A 25,826-nucleotide genomic window follows, 5' to 3' on the forward strand; every position below is an offset into this window, starting at 1 on the left:
AACAACTGCAACAATTCACTTAACTGCGGAAAGAAAGGTTGCAAAATGGGCTACAACCCACTTAATATCTGTCTTGCTTTTGGGATCAATTGTGGTTGTAAGTTGAGGACTACCTGTATTAGGTATGTTAGCCACCTAGAGTTATCAAGATAACAGAGACAAAATCTTGAAGATCCCACCTTTACCCTTTTTGTGTATTGGTTCCTATCTCATCCAGTTTTTTGTTAACTTTTAATGTTCATTGTTTTAATGTTTTTAATGTTTTATAATTCTGTTTTCATGAAGTTGTAAGCCATCCAGAGTTTCTTTATACTGAAATGGGTGGCATATAAATTTAATAAATAAAACAATCAATTAATAAACCGATGCTATTTTAGTGCTATGAAGCTGAAGTTTTTCCCTGCCACAAAGTTTCCTTGGACCTACAGACGAATGCAGGAATAAAAGAAGAATATATTGCTTTCCGTGTTGCTTTGATTAGGGTAGCATCAGAATAATGATGGAACTATAAAGAACAAAAAGAATGTACATGTGTGTTAGTGTTAAAGGCTATAAAGTGGGAAGGAAGAATGAAGGCATCCTGGCATGTAAAGATCGGGGAAAGAAAGGAAACCGGGACTTGAGAGAAGTGGACAATTCCTAAAAGAAAAAGTAGATACTGACTGGTACTGAAGTTGGTTTAAAGAACAGGTGGGAGTAACTTGGGAGAAAAGCAGCTTAAACTGGAGCGTGGAATTGCCTGTAGGTTCATTTCAAACAAAGGTTGTTAGGGGGAATGAACCAGAAAGCTACAAGACATCAAGAAGGGTGTTGTAAACTATAAAGCTGCAGGCATGTAGGAGTACTATGTTGCTTTCTGATGGTCAGATAATTAGTGTAACCCTGCGTGCCTCAGAAATAAAGTCTGTCAGATCACAGATAGTTTCTCTTTACAATATGTGTGTTCTTTGTGTTTCACTGCAGCCTCATAGTTCTGACACTTTTTGACATTCAAAGTGTCAAATCATTTGACTGATTGTTTCAAATTCAGAGCCATACATTGGATGGAGCCCATTTCATTGGTGGGGCCTGAGGCAACTGCCCTATCCATTTATATCACATTTCATAAATGTATAGGTAGAATATTGTGCTTATTCTGGGGATTCTGCCATGTCTCCGAGGGGGGGGGAGAGGATGGTTACTTAGATTGAAATAGGCTATCTTCAAGCACCAGGGAAGCGTTTGATCTGGGGGAGAGAGGGGGAGAGAGAGATCTGGATCGCATCTTCATTTACAACTGAAAAGGAAGAAGCAATAACAATAAACACAAGGAGAGTTCCCTTTCCCATGGAAGGGCCTGACACCTAAGTAAATGATGAGAGCCTGACCAAATGGATGAGGGGAGGGGGTTGAAATGGATATGCTTTATATAGGATTGAAATGTAACTCTGTTAGATCCCGTCTTGTATTGCCACAATCAATTTCATCCTAGTAAACATTTCCTTTTGGACAAACTTGCATCCAAGAGTTCTTATTTCCTAAGATGTGGATTGAGGTGGGTCCTGACAGGTGTTGTAAACTATAAAGCTGCAGGCACGTAGGAGTACTATGTTGCTTTCTGATGGTCAGATAATTAGTGTAACCCTGCGTGCCTCAGAAATAAAGTCTGTTAGATCACAGATAGTTTCTCTTTACAATATGTGTGTTCTTTGTGTTTCACTGCAGCCTCATAGTTCTGACACTTTTTGACATTCAAAGTGTCAAATCATTTGACTGATTGTTTCAAATTCAGAGCCATACATTGGATGGAGCCCATTTCATTGGTGGGGCCTGAGGCAACTGCCCTCCCCTTAAAAAGGAGATAAGCATCGGAAAGAGGGAACAGAGTCTCCTAACCTCACTGATGGGGTGGAGATTCTTCTGCTGCTGAAGTGCCCCAAGATCAACAGAGATCGAGGAGGCACTGGATGGTATATTGATTGTTGGCCATTTGGCCAATAAAACCCACTGTTAGTGCAGTTCATATTGACAGCTGGGATTGGGGAGTGGGGATAGGGTTTTGCTTTGCCCAGAGTCTGTGGGTTGTTTATCTACATGAGGAGCTGTAGTAGACTCTAGGACCAAAGATCTGGAAAGGTGAAGGAGCAATGATGGCAATGAAGTCTTATCATTTGGGGCAAACATTTTAATATTAAAAAAAAACATTGTGAAGTAGACTCCAGAACTAAGATTTGGTATTGTGTAGTTTCATTTAATTTAAGACAGTGTGTATGAGTAGAGCCATGTCATCTTCTTTGGACTCCTCTCAAAATGCATGGTCATTTAATGATGTTTTGAAATTTTGGTTCCATGAAAGCACTGGAAGCTTCCCTTACAAAGCTTTGGAAAAGTGTGACTGTGAAAGTAGACCCATATATAGGAAAGGAAAGAAGGAAAAGAAAGGAAAGGAAAGGAAAGGAAAGGAAAGGAAAGGAAAGGAAAGGAAAGGAAAGGAAAGGAAAGGAAAGGAAGCCTTTAAAGTGCTGTTTCTTATTGGCACAGACGGGGGTGCTATACAACTGCTAGAACAGCAACAGAAATATGAGGAAAAAATTCTGCCTTTTCTATAATAATTTTCTCTCAGTGGACATCACAGTTTGTTCCCAGTTACCTTTTACAGATGCATTAGCCATCTATAAAAATCATGACATCTAATGACATGTCAATTGCCCAGTTTTTCCATCTCTTCTAAGAATTGCTAAAACTTTACCTGAGTACTAGAGGCTGCTTCCATTGGGATTCTGTAAGTGTAGAAGAGATCAAGATTAAAATGCCTTTTTTAAACAAGAGCAGAAATCAACAGAGCCCAAGAAATCTGGCAAGGAGAGCCTTTATATTTTAAAGATCAGTTGAGGGGGTCTTGGAGAGCAGTCCCCAAGTCAGATGTGCTATGCAAAAGGATCTTTCCAGCCATCCAGGTAACGGCTGAGCAAGGAGATCCATTTCACCTATCCAGAAACAGCCACATTTATAAGATGTAATTTTAAAAGGTATAGTATTTTGGATTACAGGTATAACACATATATTCAAATATAGGAGTCAACATATTCAAGGATCCATTTTGCATTTTCTTGCCCTACCGATTATTGATATGTGAAAACAAGAAAATAAATTGATTCTTTGAGTTTTTGCTTGGACAAAAATCCAGAAATGATATAGAAATTGGACTCTTTTTTTCTTCAATTTAGGACAGGGTTCTGGCTGAGGAATTCTGGGAATTGAAGTCCACAAGTCATAACAGGGCCAAGTTTGAAGACCCCTGATTTAGGATCATAAATTGCCAGAATCGGTGGTGGGATTCAGATATGTGAACAACTGGTTCTCTTTCTGGATGCCGCTTCCGGAAGTCCATTCTGGGCCTGGCAACAAAAAATCAGCTACCGGTTCTGCCAAACTGGTGCGAACTGGCTGAATCCCACCACTGCTCAGAATGATGTACAATATTAATCATACCCAAATAATGTTTTCAGTATATTGCCCAGTTACATTTGCCCAGAACAAACATATCATGGGAAGACCAGGATAGCGCACCACATTAAACAGGCTTACCTGTTTAATGGAACCCCAGTAAGTGAGCTAAACAACATATGATCAGCCATTGGTTTCCATTTGAGAGAACAAAAAAACAACTTGCTACCCTTCCTGGACATCCTGATCAGCAGAGACCACAATGGCAAACTAGAAATGCAAATCTACAGAAAAACCACTGATACAAGAAACAACGGATGGAAACTAATCAAGGAGAGAAGCAACCTAGAACTAAGGAGAAACTTCCTGACAGTTAGAACAATTAACCAGTGGAACAACCTGCCTCCAGAAGCTTGAATGCTCCAACACTGGAAGTTTTTAAGAAAAGACTGGACACCCATTTGTGGGAAATGGTATAGGATTTTCTGCGTGAGCAGGGGGTTGGACTAGATGACCTCCAAGGTCCCTTCCATTATTATGATTATGATTATTGAGTCAGCTCTATTGGAACAGTGGGCAGGAGCTTACTTTTGAAATTCCTTTATTTCTGTTGCATTCTAGTCCTCACTATTTTAATACATAGAGCCCACCAACTTATTTTATAATCTATTTTCCAAAGCACCCAAAGCAAGATAAGAATGCCACTAAAATTGTATGCTTTAATTGAAAGTTGACCTACCCAAACAGAAAATTGGACTATAAATTTAATAATAAGTGAATAAAGATATGGTAACTGAAGATGTAACTCTATTCTCTGTCTCCTTTTGGTTACATCCTGATGATACTCCCAACATTACTTTTCTTTGCTTTTCAGACTAATTGCTCTGCAACCTGGTTTTTTAATCTTCTCATCCTTGTCTTTAAACATTTGCTATTCTACATTCTGTGCTTAAAAGGTCAACCTCCTTCAGGCAGCTAAATCTACTTTTCTTGTAGAAACACTAAATAAATAACTAAATGTACAAAGACATAAGACATCAGTAGTCACGGAGGAAACAAGCCATCCTGAGGGTTCCTACTTCCTAGGTTTGTAACAGCTTGTGTTACTTCCACAGCACTGTGGAGCATCAAACTGAAGAAGACTGTAACCTTACATTCTTAAAACCTATCCAGGTTGCAAAATTATCAGTGCTAGGCAGAGGACATTGATTTGTGCTTTAGACTGTAAGCCGCCCTGAGTCTTCGGAGAAGGGCGGGATATAAATGGGATTTTTTTTAAAAAAACAGACCAAAAATCACTGGGGAATGAAACTCACCCAAAGGTACTCTGTTCATTCCAGAAGGCCACAATATGGTGGGAGGAATCTCAATTATGACATTGCCAGGTTCGACTATTCTTAAAGAAACTACTAGAATAACCTTGTGTGAGTAGAAACTGTTTCCACCATGACAGTGGTTTTTTTGAACATAAGCACAGAACTACAGGGAGAGCTATATTATGGTTAGGCCCAACCTTCTATAAGATGACATTTGGAGTGTCACAATCTTTTCCCTTTCTCCCAAAGTGCAAAATAGGAGTGCAAAAAAACACATCCACACACATATATATCAAGTAACCTTTCACTGATATCTGAGGCGCTTCCGAGGTCAAAAAGCCGTTTTTTTCTATACTGTGGACTTGGTGTTTTGTTTTCCCCCCAAAATGTGCATCAGTGATATTTCTTGAGTTTCTTTCTTTTATATACACCAGTCATTAAGTCTTTAGAAGCTCAACCGCTACTCAGGATTTCTGTTCCTTGTTATCCCAAAGACTTCTGAGGATGCCCGATTCATAAATGTTAGCAACAGAAGAGTCTTTTGATGGGGCTTTGCCGCTTTGGAGATCATGAATATTTTAACTGAAACCTTTGTCACAAAGGTGCATGAGGAGACATGCCAGCTTCTTACACAGAGCTGGTAGCACTTTGGAATTTCCACTGCCTCATCCTTTGGAGAACTTCTCAGGTCCTCTCTTTGCCAGACACAGCAGGTACAGCTAGTAATTATGATTCTCCCCGATTCATGCATGTCATCAAAGGAGAAGAAAAAAAAAAGCAAAGAAGGGGATTGGTTCCAGCTGTTGGTGAAAAGGGACAAGGGCACCATTTTTTCTTTTCTTTTCTTTCTTTCTTTCTTTCTTTCTTTCTTTCTTTCTTTCTTTCTTTCTTTCTTTCTTTCTTTCTTTCTTTTTCTTTCTTTTCTTTCTCTTTCTTTCTCTCTCTCTCTCTTTTTTTTCTTGCTTGGTTTTTCTTTTTTTCCCTTTCTTCCTTGCTATCACAAAAATTTTGAAATACTTAAACTATAAACCAATCCCAATGCTGCCCCCAGAGAGAAGGCTGGGCTCATTACTCCTGGCACTGCAGAAAGCTTGGAGGACTCTTCTTTTGAAGTAGGCATTTGATCTGTGTAGATGGAGACCTGGGAGCCATTTCTAGTTATGTTAGAGTCAGGCACACTGCGTTGTACTGTGGATTGTTTATTCTGTTTTATTGTACACCGTCACCATCCAGAGTTGATTGATTTGGAGAATATAAACATGATGCAAATAAGTAAAAAAAAAAGTTCTTAGCCATGGTTTGTTGAACAAGCCACAATTAATATGTGATGGGTTAAAGGTCTGATTTAAATTTAAAGTTTGCTAAGCCAAAAATAATGTCATTTTGGTGTACTGCAAAATGTGATGACACAGGTGTGCTAATACATTCACACTCTCGTCAAAGAAAAAGGAATTAATTGAAAAGGAATTAATTGAATGCGCTTAAGTCAAAATGACTCCCAGGGTATTCAGTGAGATATACAAGCAAGACTATGACTGTGCAGTGCAGTCTCCTGGCTTGTTTCCATAGGAGAAAATCTCTTTGGGAGCCCCAATCAATAAGGCTGAAAATAGCTCAGGAAAAGGGACTCATATCCATGCTGAAACAAATGCGATACCATTACATTTTAAATTGCAATAAAAGCAATCAAAAAGAACTACATTTATCAAATGACCTAATTTGTCCTCAGAGTACTTGTACAGAGATAGATAGGATGTATGTGGATCTAAGAAATAATACAGACTCTGGCTTTTAACCCTCAAATTATTTCCAGATTTCCAGTTAAAAGTAAGAAGTTACAACTTTGTATGGATGAAGGAATTTCTCCAAGTATTTCATTTCATTAATCTAAATGTATAGTAAAGAGTCTTTACCAAAAAGCCTTTTGGGAAGCTTTTGCAAATGATGCACAGGATGCACAGAAAAAGCCAAAAATTCTAAAGCCTTGAAGGAGGTCAATCTGATAGAGGAAGGCATACAGACTTTTATTCTGAAAATGTGTTGCAGGATTGGAGTAAGTCTGCTAACTTATAGGAGTATATTTGCTTCCACTATGTAATTCTTATATACAGGTAGTCCTCAACTTACAACAGTTCATTTAGTGACCGTTCAAAGACAATTGCATCTGAAAAAAGTGACTTAAGACCATTTTTCACACTTACGACCTTTGCAGCAGCCCCATGGTCATGTGCTCAAAATTTATGACTATTGCTGTGTCCCAAAGTCCTGTGATCCTCTTTTGCAACTTTCTGGCAAGGAAAATCAATGGGAAAGCCAGATTCATTTAACAACCATGTTACTAAGTTATCAACTGCATTGATTCACTGAACAACTGTGGCACAAAGGTTGTAAAATGGGACAAAACTCACTTAACAAATGTCTCACTTAACAAGATAAAATTTGGGTGCAATTGTAGTCATAAGCTGAGAACTACCTGTATTTGCAAATGAAACAGCTATAATGGCTCGCCATCTATTGTCCCCCTGTCATGGTCCGATCATCACCTCCTACGGTTGGTCTTCCACTATGCCACCCCCCGCTGCTGGGCTGCGGAACTGACCAGGTGGTTCCGCCCCAGGCGCCTAATGTATCCGGAACGGTTCCAGACGGCACTTGGGTTTATACCTATCCCCCTCGCTCACAGCCCGGCCGACACCTTGGTGGATGCCTGGGAAAGGGCTGCCACCAGGGCGCTCGACCGTGTTGTACCCTTGCGACCCCTGACCTGGCGCAGATCCCGGTGGGCTCCATGGTTTTCTGTGGAGCTCCGGGAGATGAAGCGTCGGAGACGAGGTCTAGAGAGATGTTGGAGATCCAGCCGGTCTGAGTCTGACCGGTTGCGGTTAAGAACCTTTACAAGGTCTTATCTCGCGGTGATGAGGACAGCGAAGTCTAATTACTTCGCTGCCCTCATCGCATCCGCAGATAATCGCCCGGCCGCCCTGTTTAGGGTGACTCGCTCCCTCCTTAATCAAGAGGTGAAGGAGGAGCCCTTACAGGGGCGAGCCGAGGAGTTTAGCTATCATCTGACGGACAAAATCGCTCAGATTCGAGCCGGTTTGGATTCTGACTGGGCAGAGACTGACGGGGAGGAATCGAGCAGTCTAGAGAATGTTACCTGGAGTGAATTTGATCCTGTGACCCCAGATGAGGTGGACAGGATCATGAGGAGACTGAGTTCCGCCACGTGTTTATTAAACCCTTGCCCCTCCTGGCTGGTATATGCAGCCCGGGAGGAGACACGAGGCTGGTTCCAGGCAGTAATAACTGCTTCTTTGAGGGAGGGTACCTTCCCTGCCGCCTTGAAGGAGGCGGTGGGAGGCCCCTCCTCAAGAAGCCTACCCTGGACCCAGCTATTTTGAACAACTATCGTCCGGTCTCCAACCTTCGCTTTCTTGCGAAGGTGGTTGAGAGCGTGGTGGCACTTTAGCTCCCTCTGTTCCTGGAGGAAACTGATTATCTGGACCCATACCAATCGGGCTTCAGGACCGGGTACAGCACGGAGACGGCATTGGTTGCGCTGGTGAATGATCTCTGCCGGGCTCGTGATAGGGGTTGTTCCTCTGTCCTAGTCCTATTAGACCTCTCAGCGGCTTTTGATACCATCGACCATGGTATCCTACTGCGACGTCTCAGGGGGTTGGGAGTGGGAGGCACTGTTTTGCGGTGGTTCTCCTCCTACCTCCTGGGCCGCTCGCAGTCGGTGTTGATGGGAGGGCAGAGGTCTGCCTCGAGGCCTCTCGTTTGTGGAGTTCCTCAGGGGTCGGTCCTCTCTCCCCTCTTGTTCAACATCTATATGAAGCCGCTGGGTGAGCTCATTCGTGGTTTCGGGGTGGGGTATCATCAGTATGCTGATGATACCCAGCTTTTTCTTTCCACCCCGAACCAACCCAGTGATGCCCTCGACGTGATGTCCCGTTGCCTGGAAGCAGTCCGGGTTTGGATGGGGAGAAACAGGCTTCGTCTCAATCCTGCCAAGACTGAGTGGCTGTGCATACTGGCATCTCAGACTAACCAATCTTTTCCATCGTTAACTATGGGGGGTGAGGTGTTACCCCCTGTTGATAGGGCCCACAACTTGGGTGTCCTCCTGGATTCACGGCTCAGTTTGGAAGATCATATAGGAGCCGTGGCCAGGGCGGCTTTTGCCCAGGTTCGCCTGGTGCGCCAGTTACGGCCCTATCTGGACCGAGATGCGCTACGCACAGTCACCCATGCGCTCGTGACCTCCAGGCTAGACTACTGCAATGCTCTCTACATGGGGCTGCCCCTGAGGACCACTCGGAGGCTTCAGCTGGTGCAGAATGCAGCCGCGCGAGTTGTGATGGGAGTCTCCCGATACTCCCATGTAACACCTCTTCTCCGCGAGCTGCATTGGCTTCCGGTTGCCCTTCGGGTGAGATTCAAGGTGCTGGTGATGACCTATAAAGCCCTAAATGGCATGGGCCCGGATTATCTAAGGGAAAACCTGCTGCCAGCATCAATTTCCCATCGTCCTGTGCGCTCCCACAGGGAGGGCCTCCTCAGGGTACCGCCGGTCAAGGATTGCCGACGGGCGATCCCCAGGGGGAGGGCGTTCTCTGTGGGCGCGCCTGCCCTATGGAATCAACTGCCAACGGAACTCCGGACTGCCCCCGACCTTCGTTCATTTCGCCGGGACCTAAAAACCTGGCTCTTTGAGCTATCTGGTCTGGACTGAGGGGTTTAATATTTTTAAATTGTGATTTAATTTTTGCGGCTAGACTTAATTTAATTTAATTTTATATTGGATTGTTTTTAAATTTTGCCTTGTAAACCGCCCTGAGTCTTTTGGGAATAGGGCGGTATATAAACCGAATAAATAAATAAATAATAAAATAAATTTGAAATCCTAAATTCACTCTTTACTCAGGATCCCAGTGAATATACAGTATATGGAATATATATAGAACATTTATATTTTGTTCCTTTCCAGCCCTCCAGTTGTTTCAGGTGATTTGCTTGAGTTGAGGATAATCGTGGAAAACTTTAATTCATACTGGGATGTAGTTTGCATTTTCATGGAATATTTACTGATGGAGGCCTGGAGAATGTTTACTTTCTGTCTTTTCAGGATAGTCAAGCAGAATATTCAGTTATGGGTAGTATAATTCACATAATATCAAGATATAAAATAATCTCAAGATACATACTAGTTTTGCCTGCTTAGAAATGACTTTATTTAGAACATGAATCATATTTCATGCTATTGTCTGAGGCAAATATAAACATTTTCTAATTGAAAGAACAGAGCTAAACTATTCCCAGAGTATTAATCAAATCTACTATGTGTGTGGTGATCATTGAGCATTATTGAACTACCAGTCCAATTATAGTTTAGAAATCATTGAAGGAAGGTAATGTCTTTGTTTTGGTTTTTAACCAGCTAGTTATACTGAGCCATGAAGCAAACTTCCTTATTCCTGTTCCCATGACAATAAGGACTAGAGTTTGACTACTGTGCAGTGATATATTTAAAAAGGATGGGGGTAAGCATTTTTTTTTTACAAAAAACGTTTGGCTATAGTGGCATGCATGAGAAAAAAAGAGGGCATGGTAATCTATTGCCAGTTACTATTAAACTGAAGGTTGCTGAAAGAAAATCGGAGTAGACATATAGCTTTTGCAGTGTAAAATTAATCCCTGAAATACATGATTAAATCCCCTTCCATTAGCAGTCAGCTCAGCTTCTTTTCAATGGCATACTTGTAAATTAGTTTGTCATCCACTACTATATTCCAAAATTATGAATTCCACATACCCAAATGATTAAAATGAATTTTTCTCCAAGTGCTTAAAGTTGGTGGTAAGGAAATACAGGTAGTCTTAGAACAGTTCATTCATTTATTGACCGTTCAAAGTTACAATGGCACTGAAAAAAGTGACTTAAGACCATTTTTCACACTTATGACCATTGCAGCATCCCCAATGTCATGTGATTTATATTCAGATGCTTTTGTGACCTTCTGACAAAGAAGAAAAGTCAATGGGGAAGCCAGATTCACTTAACAACCATGTTACTACCTTAACAACTGCAGTGATTCACTTAACAAACGTGGCAAGAAAAGTCGTAAAATGGAGCAAAACTCAATAATTGTCTTACTTAGCAATGCAAATTTTGGGCTCAATTGTGGCCGTACGTCGAGGTCTACCTATACCCCTGAGAAAGCATCAACATCACTCTTTTTCAGCCTTCTGACAAGCGAAGTCAATGGGAGAGCTAACAACTTTCTCACTTAACAACTTAAATTTTGGGCTCAATTGTGATCATAAGTTGAGGACTATCTGTATTCAGCTTAATGCAGGTCTCCAAACTTGACAACTTTAAGACCTGTGAACTTCAACTCGCAGAATTCTTCAGCCAGCATGCATAACTGGCAGGAATTCTGGGAGTTGAAGTCCCCAAGTCTTAAAGCTGACAAAATTGGAGAATCCTGGCCTAATGCAATAACTACAAAAGACTTAGGAAAAAGCAGTCTCTTGTTTCCTTGTTTTGGCTAGGAAGAGTCCTAGTGAGGCACACATGACTGAGCTATAAGTACTTTTACAGGGTGATGTTTACTGACATCTACTTCTTCCCTGTTTTGGGAATCAAGGAGAACAAGTGAATGAATGAAATCAAGTCGCTCACATGTCAGTCAGATATGCTTTGGATTTAGCCCTTGTATCCAAATCCATGAATGTTTTATGCCTAAAGGAATTTGCCGAAAAATACTGTTCACACCCAATCCAACGCTATCCTTTTGGTTAGGGAACTCTTACCACCCTTCCTCTAATATTTATGGCTATTGGCTATACTTTGAATGGGACATGCAGATCCAAATTCTTAAAAGTCCAGTAGATGATCTTCTTCCAGTTATTTTTTTCTCAGCCTAGCTTACAGCACTGAGCTATCATGGCATTTTTTAAAGGACAGAGAGAAGAAATTTAATAAATAAATAAAAAATTTACTGTATAAATAAAATAACTACCATATTCTAAGCCAGGGTGGGCAACTATGGCAACTTTATGACCTGTGGTGGCTCAGGTATTCTGAGAGTTGAAGTCCACAGGTTGCACAGTTGCCATAGTTGCTCACCCCTGTTCTAAGCTGTACTTTGTCAAAACGAAACCTTCGCTTTTGTGAGTTTAATGCTGAGATATGTTCTGATTACATATGTGGCTAAGCTTTATATGTGAACTAGCCTAAAATGAAGTTGTGTTGCCTATCCAGGATTGAAAACTATGAAAGGAAATAGAGGAAAACATCTCTTCCAGACTTGATGAAAACTGTTCCTGGCTTAAACGGTATTTTCATTTTAAACAGCGCCTTGAGATTTTTCTACTTACTCCTTAACCAGTCTTAAAAATCAGCCACAAAGCTAAAACACAGACATGACACATAGAATGTACAACTGTGACTTGAAAATGAAAAAAAAAGTAAGAACAGAATACAGAACAGTTTTGAGAGAAACAGAATATTTACTCATGTTAACATGTACATAAAATACTATGAATTTAAAACAAAACCAGTTGTGGAATTATTACCATGGGTACAGCACTTTTTAGAGCACGCTGATTCACTTTGACTGAAGCGGCATAAAAGCCACTTGCTAATAAATAAGCAAACAAACAAAGCTGGGTTTCTTCTGCTCAGACTGGAATGATTCTCTTTGCTTCTCCTGGATGAAAAGAAAACAGCAGCAGACTCATTTGTGTCACTATGCCTTATCAGGAATCGCTTTGCGTTATCAGGAACTGCAAGTGGATGTCCTACAAAATGAGCTGTCAGATGAATACAGATATATTGACATTACATGGAGAGAGAAGAGAGAGATTAACTTAATCAAAGGTTGTACTAGAAGTGTAGTTAGCTACTTTCCTTAGTGCTTGTGATTAGCACATGTTTAGATTTTAGAGTGCACATAGTACTGTAGCTTTATTTATTATTTATTAAACAAATTTATGTAGCCGCCGAACTCAAACATAGGTGACTCTGCGGGCTTCAACATTTATCAAGATAGCACAATTCCCATTTTTTTTTGTTCCCCTGCTTGACTTGGACAACTAAAATCTTCAATATTTAGGTACAGCTGAAAGATATGGCTCATTATTACATGCATATTCAGTGAACTAAAGCCATCAATAAATACAGTGAGTAAATGAGAATGCATGTTATGTACATCTGCCACATGGCCCTGTGGTAGTTGAGGAACACAAGTAACCTTGCTTCCAGATCTAATTATTTTTCAACTTTTTAATAGTGTACAAAGGAAATAAGTGGCCATTACTGTAACTATTTTTTGGAAAAGGGAAGCCTGGATATTCCATCTGCTTTTGATTACAGGTTAAGATAACATGAATCAAAATTTAGAATTTATCTAGAATGTTGAACATCAGATTTTTCAGAGCAGTGAAAAATCAGAAGATTGGAATTTGGATGTGTGAAGTAATCCTCTGAGCAGTGTAAAATTGTTACAAAAGCTGGTACAACTATATTACCCAGTGCATATATGGGATTAAATAAATAAATAAATAAATAAATAAATATACTGTATATATGCACCATGCATAATGCATTGTGGACATACAGTATATGTACAATGTATAACACACTGTATATAATTATATCCATAGTGAATATGCAATCACAGTCCTGCTCCCCTTTCTGCGAATTTTCTTCACATAGGATCTAATCTGAATGCTGGCAGAGCCATCCTCTGGATCCCTTTGCAAGGAAACTAAAAGTAAAGGAAATAGCACAACTGACAAAAGCCACATTACTAAATTGCACTTTGGGCATCAAATCTCTTGTTCAGTCAGTTTTTACAGCAGAATAAGAACGTCTTGTTGATCTGCCATAAACGTATTATTAGTATATAAAGCCTATGGTGATTTGAAAATGAGAAGTTTGTTTATACTGACACAGCATCAGGCACTTTATTGTTAAGATGTTGCTCTTCTAGAAACAAAAGATTTGATCTAGTTGAGAAGCTGCCAAATTAGAATGTGATTCTTGATGAGAGTTAATTGTGTTTCCCAGTGAACACTTCAATCTTCTAGGATAATGATATGCAAAGAGGAAATGCTTTTAACTATATACACATTCAGCTTAGACTATGAATTACCTGTAACGAGATACTAATTTTATATATATAAAAAAGTTATGATGTGAATTTCTAAATTCATCAGACATTTTCATCTGTTTCCGCTAAAAGCCTGCTAATCAAGAAGGTCCCCTTGGCCAATAACCATCTTTCCAATATCCAGATTTTCACAGTGGGTAGGATTTCTTTGCCCAAGCTATTGTGTATATCTCTGGCTCTAAGGATCTGATCAGTTGCAGGATCAAAGCCCCCACTGGAGTTTATTGACTACTCCTACGCGCATTGCTGGGATGGGCAGGAAAACCTCCATTTCTAAGTAAGAAGAAAAAGAAAAGTGCAGATTCAGGACCCACGGCCTCCGTGGTCATTTCCCCCCCCCTAAAAAGCAAGAGGGGTGTTGTCCTTCAGCATGGGGAGGAGGACAGCTGGTCATAATCAGGACATTTAAGCAGAGCCGGGTAATTGCTGTTCATTTGGAGGGAAGCATCGCTGGAGATATCAGAAGGGCTGCGTCCCCGGACCCATGCCTCGGGGTGAAGGAACTGGCCTGAGTAATCGGAGCAGTTGCTAAGACGGGGTCGGTAGAAGCCAGAATGTGGCCGGTACATCTCTTCAGCCGTGTATCTTTTCATGAACAGGTAAACAGACATGACACCTGCACTCTGCAAGAGAGAGAGAACTAAAGCAATGCTTTGACACTTGGCTGGCCCTTCTGGTGGAAGGATAGGATGCAATGTGCTATTGATCCAAGCAGACAAGGCAGACATGCAACGAAACATATACCTGCAGCTTTCATCACCAACAGTGCCATTTCTCACAATCTGGCATGATTAGAGCTCTTCTCATTGAAAAGAACAGATCTGCGGGAAACTTTTGCTGGTAGAACTACTTTGCAGTTGAACTATAATATTAAGTACCAATTCATTTGCTCTTGACAGAAAAGCCATCAATCACTGTCACACTGGTCCACGCTTTTGTCTGACAAAAATACTCCTTTGCAGGTCTTCTAAATCAATAAGCAATTTTGAAACCTGTGATGTTTACAGAGAAAGACCTTTCCTTTGGGCTTCTAATTCAAGGCTTTTGAGGGTAGGTGAGAATCGCTGCAACCACACTGGATAGCTTAGAGGGGAAATGCTTTAATAGGCATCAAATTTCAAGAAGACAGAATAATTGATTTGTTCTTTTTTTCTTATATGAATAATATTTTCAGAAACTATCCTTTCGTGCTTGCATTCAGCTTCAGCACTATAATTCGTCTCAACCCCTTTTAGGCAACATAGGATTATGAGCTGCACCTTCAAAAGAAGATTCCTTAAACAACTGTTCTCCATATAAAAGGGAGGCCAATATATTTACCAGCTTGCCTCTTTCAAAAGATAATCCCAAGGGAACAAAATCTCACTTGTTCTAACAGAGGAATCAAGTTGAAGTAATCAAGATCTGAAAATATGTTCAGGAAAACTATGATAAACTGCTTAGATGGAATAGAATTTATGTCAACTGAACAGAGAAATACAGGAATTGGGCACAACTCAATTCCTGGCAGTACAGAACAATTTGTTACTTTAGCTCAATTTACTGATTTGTCTATTGTCTGATTCCTTTTGTTCTACAAACCTTCACTCAGGGGAAAATGCTTTTTCTCTAGTACTATTTTCAAATGTTTTTCCAGTATGGCTCACAAATGAGTATTGACAATATGCTTTGGAACTGAAGAGAAGTTACATGTTATTATAAGCAGATAACTGAACAAACATTTAAGACAGGGTTGTGATATACCTAAGAGGACTGAATATCCGTTAAGAGTTAAAATAAATTTCTGAAAATATTTCACAGCGTGGCACATGTATGAACTTCACAATTTTGATTCTGATATTAGTGAGGCCATAATGATAGGGTATAACCCAGTGGGATACTGTGTGAAAGAGAAGAAAAATCCAGCAGTAAAGCTAATTTACCTTATTTTGAAGCAAGAAAAAAACCTCTATTGTTATCAAAATGGTTTCCACAGCTATTAAAAGTCTGGAGTCTAAACTCGCCTGAGTTACACTGAATATTTGAGTCAAGATTTAACTATTTTATCTATTATAAATGGCAGACCTGTGACATGTAACCTCCAATCCTAGCATTCTCCAGCTAGCATGGCTGTTGCTGAAAATTATGGGACTTGTTGACAAGATATGGATATCAATGTGCTCAGATGGGGGAAGACTGCTGTGATGGAATTATTTTGTTATTAATTTAAAGGAACAGCAATAAAAAATGGCACAATGTGATTGCTATGGAATACAAGGGCACTGCCAGCCCTCTTGGCCCCTGCATACTTGCCTTCTTTGTCCCTAAATAAATATACAGAAAAGACAGCAAACTTATATCAAGTTTCTGATCAGGTGACAATAACATGTATTTCCCAATGAGTTTCTCTTACCTCAGTTAGGAGGAAAGAAATGGCAGAAAAACCAAATGACCAGCCATATTTGTAAGTGAAGTATGTCTCCGAATCCTTGGTTCTATTGAGCATTTCATCATTGATAGTGGAGATGTACAATACAAGCCCCACCACCAGAGATAAACCTGGGAAGCAAAAGGTTTTGTCAAAATATACAAGAAGGAAAAACAGCCTACTTCAGAGAATCAAAGCAACCATCAGCTTGCTTTAGGAGAACCATAGAAAACACATGATCTCACCAACTGCTATAGGAGAAATCTTCTCATTCTGGTTCCTTCTAGAAAAGAGCACCACCACCACCACCACAGCAATATCCAGGTGTCTGGAGTTCAAGTCCCAGAATTCTCACCAAGGACCATGCTGGCTGTGGAACTCTGGGATTTGAAATCCACACATCTAGATATTGCCAAGATAGGCAAACATTCTAGTATTATTGGGAGATTACCTCCCAGATTATCATCCTGGGACTGAGGGGTTAAGAGAAGTGACACCATGGACACAAAAGATGTTATAGGACTGCAACTCTCATCTCTACTGCTGGGAGTGAAAGGGAATTAAAGTCCAAGACTATCTAAATACCATAGATTTCCCAGTTTGCTTTAAGGGGGCATTTGCAAGTGTGGATAGGGCAGAGTCAGTTGCATCTGTGGTTACTGAGAAATGAGGATTTAGTGCTAAATTAAGTGACAGATTTAAATTCTTAGATACTCTTCTTCTGATCTACTTGTAGATCAGGGACTATAAGTAAAGGCTTTTAAGCTCAGCAGCCACAGTTGCTTGTTTAATACTCTGTTAATACTATGAATAAAATATGGGCTTTCCCTCTCTGGTGGAGACATGTTTCCAGAACTCTTTTCAGATCAAACCTCATACACTAATTCCATTCACCATTATGTTCTAGATCACGGGTGTCAAACTTGCCACGTCACATGATGTGTCATGACGTATCATGGCTCTTTTTGCATTGCCGGCAATGGGGTGGGCGCGGCTTTGGTATAATGAAACTGGACCATGGGCCAGCAGTTTGACACCCATGTTCTAAATCAAAGAAAGTTTGTCTAGAGCTACATGGAAATTAAATATAACTGTTAGGTATATGTCTGTGGCCTAACTGGTTGGGTTGGCAATATATATGAACTACGATTGTATCATTGTTTCCTACGGCCATAAGAGGGAGCTAGAGACATAGCTTCTCTCTCTCTGTTACGTTCACTCTCGCTTGCTGTTACTTACTGTTTATCGTGGTTTGTGGGTTTGCTACTGTTTTTGCTAAACCTGTAGAACTGTGTTTGACTTACGGACTGGTAAGAAGACTCTGTATCGGATAATCCTTGGACTGTTGTTATCTGCTATCTTTTTCATTACTCGTGTTTTTATTACTACTGTTTTTACCCTGGACTGTGCTATTGTCTTATCCCACAAGTAAAACCTTTGTACACACCTCAGTGTATCTGTGTGGTTGCTGTGTAAACCTAACTACTCTCAGTATCCTCTTTTTTTGTGCAAGCTCTCTTTCGCTCAAGAGTTGCTCTGCTCATCCATGTCAATAACCAAGATTGCAACTGTGAGCAAACTATGGGCTTTTATTGCTGATTTTTGTTTTAAGAACTTCCTTTTATAATCTGCCCTGTAAGTACATAAATAAAATGTCTCTTTATATTTTATCTTTATAATACTAAAATATATTTCCTTGATCTTGCTAAGCTAAATGATTTTCCTAGTTGTATTTTATTTTGCCTTATATATTTAGATCTCCATGCCAATATTTCTGTTGAAATATACTCAAAAGTAATTTCAAAAGTAAATTATTATTGCTTTTTTTTTTAAAAAAAACCATTGTAATGACGTACAAGATGTCTCATTATATATCGGCTATTGCAAGAATAAGGCAATATGACAGAGTTGTTCTAAATTGTCATGGAAACATCCAATTTAATGGAAATTTTGGCTATACAGTTTCTTTTATCTGGTTTTGGTTCTTTTTACTATATTTACGGGCATATTATATTTGGAAATTCTACTTAATGTCCATTGATATGCATCCTTGTAATAGGCTTTGGCATTATAAAGAAGAGTTTTATTTACTGAGTATGTAACGTGTCACTCAGGAACAAAAAAAATCTGATTGATTTACATGTGAAATTTAAATACTTTCAGAGGAGCAAGCTTAAATAAATAGGGCATTTTTAAACAGGTTGCTATCATGGAGTGGTTATCTGACACCAACCCTCTTCTGTTTCTTGAGGCATTCTTATAATTAACTATAATACCTGGGGTTGATTGGAATTGATTGATTGATTCTGTTTCTTTTCCACTCTCCCTCCAAGTAACTCAGGATAAGTATAATCCTTTCTGTCTCTGTTTTATTCTTATAACCTTGTGTGACAGTGTGAGAAAGTGTCTCTAGCTCAAAATCATCTAATGCCAATAATTACAGACTCTGACCAGACTTCTATAAGAAAATAATAAATTACAATAATGGAAGAGTTTCTATTTCAAATAATAAGACAACATACAATTATAGCCAGATCACTGAGGTGACCAAGGCCTGCCTAGTTTTATAGATAGTATAACAAAAGTTAGCCGTATTCAAAGAAAAAAAAACACCTAATAATTAAGCAATTGCACAACTATGGCATTCCTCAATCAATCAGAATAGAGCTGGAAGGGACCTTGGAGGTCTTCTAGTCCAACCCCCTGCTCAAGCAGGAGACCCTATATAGCAGGGGTAGGCAACCTTGGCTCTTTTATGATTTGTGGACTTCAACTCCCAGAATTCCTGAGCCAGCATAGCTGGCTCAGGAATTCTGGGAGTTGAAGTTCATGAGTCAGAAAAGAACCAAGGTTGCCTACCCCTACTATATACCATATCCTGTTCCAATGTACTGCTGTCACAGTACAAGAAAAAGCTAAATTTCACACAGGCTCATATTCCAAATTGTTGCCTATTCTATCATTTCTCAGATGCCTGCCCAGGGGCTTGAATTCAAATGTACCTTCCCACAAAGGTTATTTTGAGGGGTGGGCGGGGGAGAGCTGCCATCTTAAAACTCACCAGACAAAATAAAGAAGATTCCAGACACGAAGGCCAAGATGGTTCTGTGTGGCCGGATATGCCCAATGTTGCTCAAGATGAATCCAATAAACATGAAAAAGAGACTCACGAGTGGGAATGGGGTGGCAGAACGTATCATTTCTATAAAAAAACCATAAGTGAGAAAGAGTCATTAAGGGTCAAAATAAGATTACAAGTAGAAAGGATATATTTGTACTTATAATTCATGAAATTTTCAGGGTTTTTTCCTCCTTTATCTTTCTATGCAGTTCATAGCAACCCTTAAATCTCAGAATCACCCCCACATATGTAAACATATTCTTATCTGGTCTTTCAGAAACAAGTGTAAGGCAAATATCACGGGAAGGAATTCCCTACAAAAATATACAGACAAATGCCTACAGAAAGCCCACTTTAGAAAAGATCTTTCTGCTTTCCATGAATTTTACAGGGGTTTTTCCCCAAATCTGTTTCCTTGGCTTGCGTTTCTTTTAATGTTAAGTCCACTTGAAAAGCTAAGGCTGCAGTGAAGAAATCCATAGATCCATATGATTAACCTTGAGGAGGTAATGTGTGTGTAACCTTCTGACTTACTAAACCACTCTGTGGACAATGTGCATCAGCAGAGAACAAGGCCCACCACCAGAAGACCTGTCAACCTAATGCAGGGGTGTCAAACTCAGTTTCATTGAGGGCCGCATCATCATTGCAGTTGGCCTCACGGGGCCGGGTGGGTTTGGCCTGGGTGGGCGTGGCCTGCTGGGTGGGCGTGGCTAGAGTGTGTATGGCCTACTGGGTGGGCATGGCCAGCTCTACATCGTTCGCATCAAGGGTGCCTATGGGGGCCTGGTCAGGAGTGGGACAGACCTGAGGGTCTCTGGGCCAGGGCCAAGGCAGTGGGGGCCATTTCCTCACTGTTTCCAGGATGGCTTCGCGGGCCACATGAAACCACTTCGCGGGCCGGATCTGGCCCCCGGGCCTTGTGTTTGACATATCTGACCTAATGGGTAAGAAGGGTCACCTCCACTGTAGCTGCTGGGAAACTGAAAGGTTTCTCTCAACGCTTGAGAGTAGGGATAAAAGCATCAGATTCAGAGCCATACTGTCCTACCTCTCAGAAAAAGAGGCCTTAGGGCCCTACTGCTATGGGGTAATTCCGTACTACTAAATGGGGCAAATAATACCTTCATAGATTACATCTTCTTATATTAAATCTCAATGACAGCCTTATTGACCTTTCTACCCATGCAGGCGGGACTTTCTCCCACAATACCATTTTAGATCCATTCATAGGCCTCCTTCTAAATGTTCTTAACCAAATTTGTGATAGGGAGATTTCCTTCCTTTCCATTTGCCTTTATTCCTCTTTTGCGGGGTGGAGAAGGATTTGAAAGGAAAAGCTATCAGCATCACTTTGATCTGGGCTTTGGGCTGTCTATAGTATCACTTTTCTCAAGGCAATCTGATTTCCTCTGGATATCAACTCCTTCAGTGGTCCGGGATGGTGGGGTTTGCAGTCCAAAACATCTACAAGCCATTGCACACTCTGGGCCTTGTTACTTGCATGAAAGTTGACTAGGGATAACATTGCATGTTCTGTCCACATTATCCATTGCCTGGATCTCTTTCCAGACTGTTTCTGGTGATCAGTACCATACCTGATGAATGTTGGCATTGTTGCCATGGACACTAGGAGAATATCTGGCAGCATTGCTCTTACTGCATTAGCTCTTATTTGAAATAATAACCTATTGCTTTGCTGCTTGAACACTGATCACATCACAGCAACACTACATGGAAATCAACAGTGGCCCAGTGGAATGAAATAGCTAGAACAGCAGTGCAGCCCTCTCCTTTTTTTCTCTTCACAGGCACCTAGATACAACAGAGCTACCTTCAAAGAAAAAAACCAGAAATCAATTGAAAATGAAGCAACAGTCTGGGGTTTCCTCCCTTCCCCTCCACAACGACTGATGCAGCTGTTTGCTCAAGTAGTGCTGCAAAGATCTGGACAAGAACTAGATGGCACCAAAAAGTGTTTTCTTCATCAATTTGGTGCCATCTAGTGGCTATGTGTATTTTTGCAGGTTAAGATTCTTATCTTTTCTCTGCATAAGGACACATAAAGGTAAATCTTCCCTGCCCCACAAAATAGGAAGCACCTACTTAAAACATTGATAGTTGATTCAGAGGTCAGCTGGACATTCATGGGCATGACATACTCAATTGTGAAACACCTCCCATGTTCTTCACCTGCAAAAGGAGAAATCTTAGAGAAATGAATTGCTTTTTTTCACACCCCAAAACTTTATTCAAAACCAATAATTTTAAAGGTTTTAAATCAATTGTCCTCTTCTGCAATGCTGATCAATGAGCTCCTAAATTTCCAAAGATGTCAGGCTAGTCCATGAGAACAATTATAAAAAATGGCATGAGCAAAACAGCAAATATAGATGGATTCACTGCTTTCTAAAGGATTGTGGGATAGGGGTTCTCCTAGAGCTGAAAGAATATAAAGCATGAAAGCTACATAGCTGATGAATGATTGAGAGAACTGGATATGTCTGGTCTAATGAAGAGGACTAAGGGAGTTATGGTAGTGGTCTTCCAATATTTGAGGGGCTGTCACGGAGAAGAGGGGACTGACCTCAAAGCACCTGAAGGAAGGACAAGAAGCAACTGATGGAAGCTTGTCAGAGAGAGATCCAGCCTAGAACTAAGGAGAACTTTCCTGACTGTGAGAACAATTAACCAGTGGAACGGCTTGCCTTCAGAAGTTGTGGGTGCTCCATCATTGAAGGTTTCCAAAAGAAACTGGACAGCCATTTGTCCAGAATGGTATAGGGTCTCCTGCTCAAGTAAGGGGTTAGAGGAGATGACCTTCAAGATCCCTTCCAACCCTATCTTTCTATGTTCTAAGCATAGGAGGCCTTTAATTATTTCTCTGTCCCATCATAGTCCTAAACTATGTTATTTCCCGCCACACTGGCAAACAAATCTCTATGTAAATTTGCTCTGAAGGAAAGTCCCACAGTGGTCTCAACCAGAGCTTTCCTTAGAATGCCAGATGCAGGGATGAGCCTCCTGTCCACATCATGGTGAAAGAGGAAGCAAAATAATTAAGCTCATTCCTCTCCCTAGGAGTTTTAATCCAAATAAATCCCCTAAATCTGCTGCTTACTTTTTAAAAGCACTCACACATCCACGCAAGTGCTAACTGCACATATTGTGTCTCTGAAAATCTGCCACTTAAACACAGGCCTTGTAAAGCATCATGAGCAAAAGAAGAAGATTTGTATACACTTATTTTTCTGATTCGTGTTAGTTTTGGAGCTGTGACATTTATTATTGTTTCAACTTTCTAATGACAGCTAATAAATACAAGGTAAGGACAAGGCATTACTTCCTTGTTCTTCTTGGGTTGCTGGTTTGGCTATGGACAATGAGCTCTTGAAAGGATCCTGAATGCCAGTCTCCTAGTTGAGCAACTCATTGAGTCTGGACTGTGGTATTCCTACCATTCATTATCGAACTGGCACTTTTAAAATAGAAAAGGTCTTGAGAAGATTGAGAACTTATTACACTCCCCAGAATGTGGTCCTAGTCCTGGTGTTCTTACGAGGAATTGTTCTCTCCTCTTTCTCCTATCTACAGGCAGTAAACAACTTACAAACATTTGTTTAGTGACTGTTCAAAGTTACAATGGCACTGCAAAAAAAACATGATTTATGACCATTCTCCACATTTGAACCGTTGCAGCATCCCCATAGTCATGTGATCAAAATTCAGACCCTTGCCAACCGGCATGTATTTTACGATGGTTTCAGTGTCCCGAGGTCACGTGATCAACTTTTGCGACCTTCTGACAAGCATAGTCAATGGGGAAGCCAGATTTGCTTAAGAACCCTGATAATAATTTAACTGCAGCAATTCACTCAGCAACTGTGGCATGAGAGGTCATAACATAAGGCAAAACTCACTTAACTGTCTTGCTTAGCAACAGAAATGTTGGGCTTTAACTGGTCATAAGTCAAGGATTATCTAGAGACCTTTCAGGATGGGTTTTTCTAGCAGGTAGATTTTTATTCCTATAATGATTCCACCTGCATCTATGTAAACCCACATTGGGTGTCAGATTTAATTCGTTCCAGACCACTTAATGGGAAGGGTTCCCCGTCTTTAAAATAAGCTAACCATTCCCCTCCCCCCTTAAAATACTGAAAATAAAAACAGTGAAGCAACTATTTACATAAATTAAATCATAAGGAAACATTAATAGGATTTCCTAATACTTTCAAGGCATGAAGAGTAGAAGCACAAGGAAAGCCAGATTTACTTTCGCCCAAAACACCATACCTGCCAAAAAGCAAACCCTCCAGAGGCCGGAATGCAGAGACATCTTAATTTCGGTACTTTGGTTTTGGGGCAGGATGATCCCTTCCTCCAGATACAACCAGTAGTCGGTGCTCACCGCAATCCCCAGAAACCCCAATCCGCTCACAGCAAAGACACTGCTGAGCAGAGTCAGCGCTTTCCTGCCGCAGGTGCTCATTCCCCAAAGCATCGGGGTACGATGGGGCACCAGAGAATTCCTGCATGGACAAAGACATCTGTCATCACTAACTGCAAAGTCTATGGAGCAAAGCTATATCTACTCACCTTCTCTCTTGGAGCCACTTTGAGCAGTTGCAACAACATAGCCTAATAAGTTAAGGCTACAATCACAAGCAAAGATGTAGAATTTTTTTTTCATGCCTTTTAGCTGCCATCTAGTGGTAGTCTGGATCTTTTTAGCCCAGATAGAGTGGGCACATAAGAAGCTGAAAATCGGAGTTGTAAAGAAGGAGCTCTCCTTCAACATGTCATAGAGCAGTTTTACTTAATTATGATGTAGTTTAGGCTACAAAGGGCCTGAAGTATTGCCCATCAAAAGCCTTCAAATTGAGGGCTCCAGGACACAAAAGCAATTAAATACATAAATACATAAACAAACAAATAAACATTAGGATAAGGGCAGATAGAATAAAGAATTCATATAAAATAAAAAAGGCCCTAGCCAGGACTAAAGGTTTTTAAAGTCACATACCTTTATCTGAATGAAATATCCCAGAGCTGGGAGTATGACCTGGGACTGGTAAAGAATTGTAGAATGTGATAGATCAACCAATAAGTGTGGCAACTTGTTTTCAAGCTGATTGTTATCTGGAATGTCCCCTTTTCTCTCCATTGTAACATTTCCTATCAGCTCATCCAGTTGCTTCTAGTCTGCTGCTGGCAACCCACCTGGAATCGGATGCTAGCAACAGCCATGCATCAAAAACAACAGGCTGACATTGAGAGAAAGTTTTTCGCCACTGTGCTATTACATCAACAACAGGTCACGTTAAGCTGGAGGTGACATGACCAGAAGACTTTGAAAAGCATGTGGGAGTAGAACAAGGGACTAACATAAGCTCTGGCTACTACTGCTGGGAGAATGTTGGGTGCCTTGTAAGCTGATGAATGTCCCATCTGAATTTGGGGTTTCTCCCACCAACCTAGGCATTGTGTTGAAGTTCTTCAGCAGACTTCAATCAGTATGGAAAGATTACCCTAAAAAAGAAAGGGTATTTGTGGATCCCCAGATAAGGGTGGACCACTTTTTTTTCCAGTTAAGGGCTGTTCTCTGGCATGATGGAGGCCACTCTGAAAAGGTAAGGAGGCCATGTCTGAAAAGTGAATGAAGTCAACAAAAATGGGGTGGATACAGATAATAATCCATTGAGCCCCAAATAATTTGAAATGGATTGCTTCCAAGGTGATTAAATATATACAAACTTTTAGAACAAACACAACAGAATCACACTAAAACACAGCGGGTGGGGGGTGGGTGGGAAATCTGGCAATTTTCACCAGCAAACGTGCAATGTTCCAAAAGCCACACATTGGTAAGGAGTGGGGAGAAGTTTCAAGAGCAACCCAATCCCGGTCAGAATAAAGTACAATTTAAGTCATAAATTAAACTTTGCAATAGCAGATAGGGCAGCAATTAACTCAAACTAAGTCATTTTTATATAAAGAGGGGAAACCCTTGAGAAGGCAGTTGAAGAATGTAAACAAAGGAAAATGTAATACTACTGAAAATCAGAAGGAAAATAAATTAAAGCATCAAATTAAAAAAACCCACACAGAGGCAACCAAGATTTCATGACACTTTGCAACACCTAAGAGCTCTTTCACAAATCATAATTAATTCCATATGCACAATGACAAAAGTAGGTCAAAAACTTTATTTTAACACTCATTCACAACTCCAATTAAAGCTGACTCCTGAAGCAGAGAAGTGTCAATACAGTCATTAGAAACACAATCTCCTTCAGAATGAATGGATGTATCAAACGACTATAACATTGACTTAATTCTACCACAGGCCATACAGTAATAACACAGTTCAT

General features: G+C 40.4%; 1 protein-coding gene across 1 annotated transcript; it reads right to left on the reverse strand.

The window, feature by feature from the left end:
- Positions 1–14,289: 14,289 nt before the first annotated feature.
- Positions 14,290–23,959, reverse strand: CACNG5 (calcium voltage-gated channel auxiliary subunit gamma 5; the record flags this gene model as incomplete). Its single annotated transcript, XM_081321243.1, has 5 exons — positions 23,749–23,959; positions 21,559–21,645; positions 19,393–19,533; positions 16,317–16,462; positions 14,290–14,547 (listed from the first exon to the last, which is right to left on the reverse strand). The coding sequence occupies exons 1-5, from the start codon at positions 23,954–23,956 to the stop codon at positions 14,290–14,292; spliced, it is 840 nt and encodes a 279-aa protein (XP_081177369.1). The 5' UTR covers positions 23,957–23,959.
- Positions 23,960–25,826: the final 1,867 nt, after the last annotated feature.

This window comes from Vipera berus (assembly GCF_964194415.1).
Source record: "Vipera berus genome assembly, chromosome: 2".
NCBI classification, from domain to species: Eukaryota; Metazoa; Chordata; class Lepidosauria; order Squamata; family Viperidae; genus Vipera; species Vipera berus.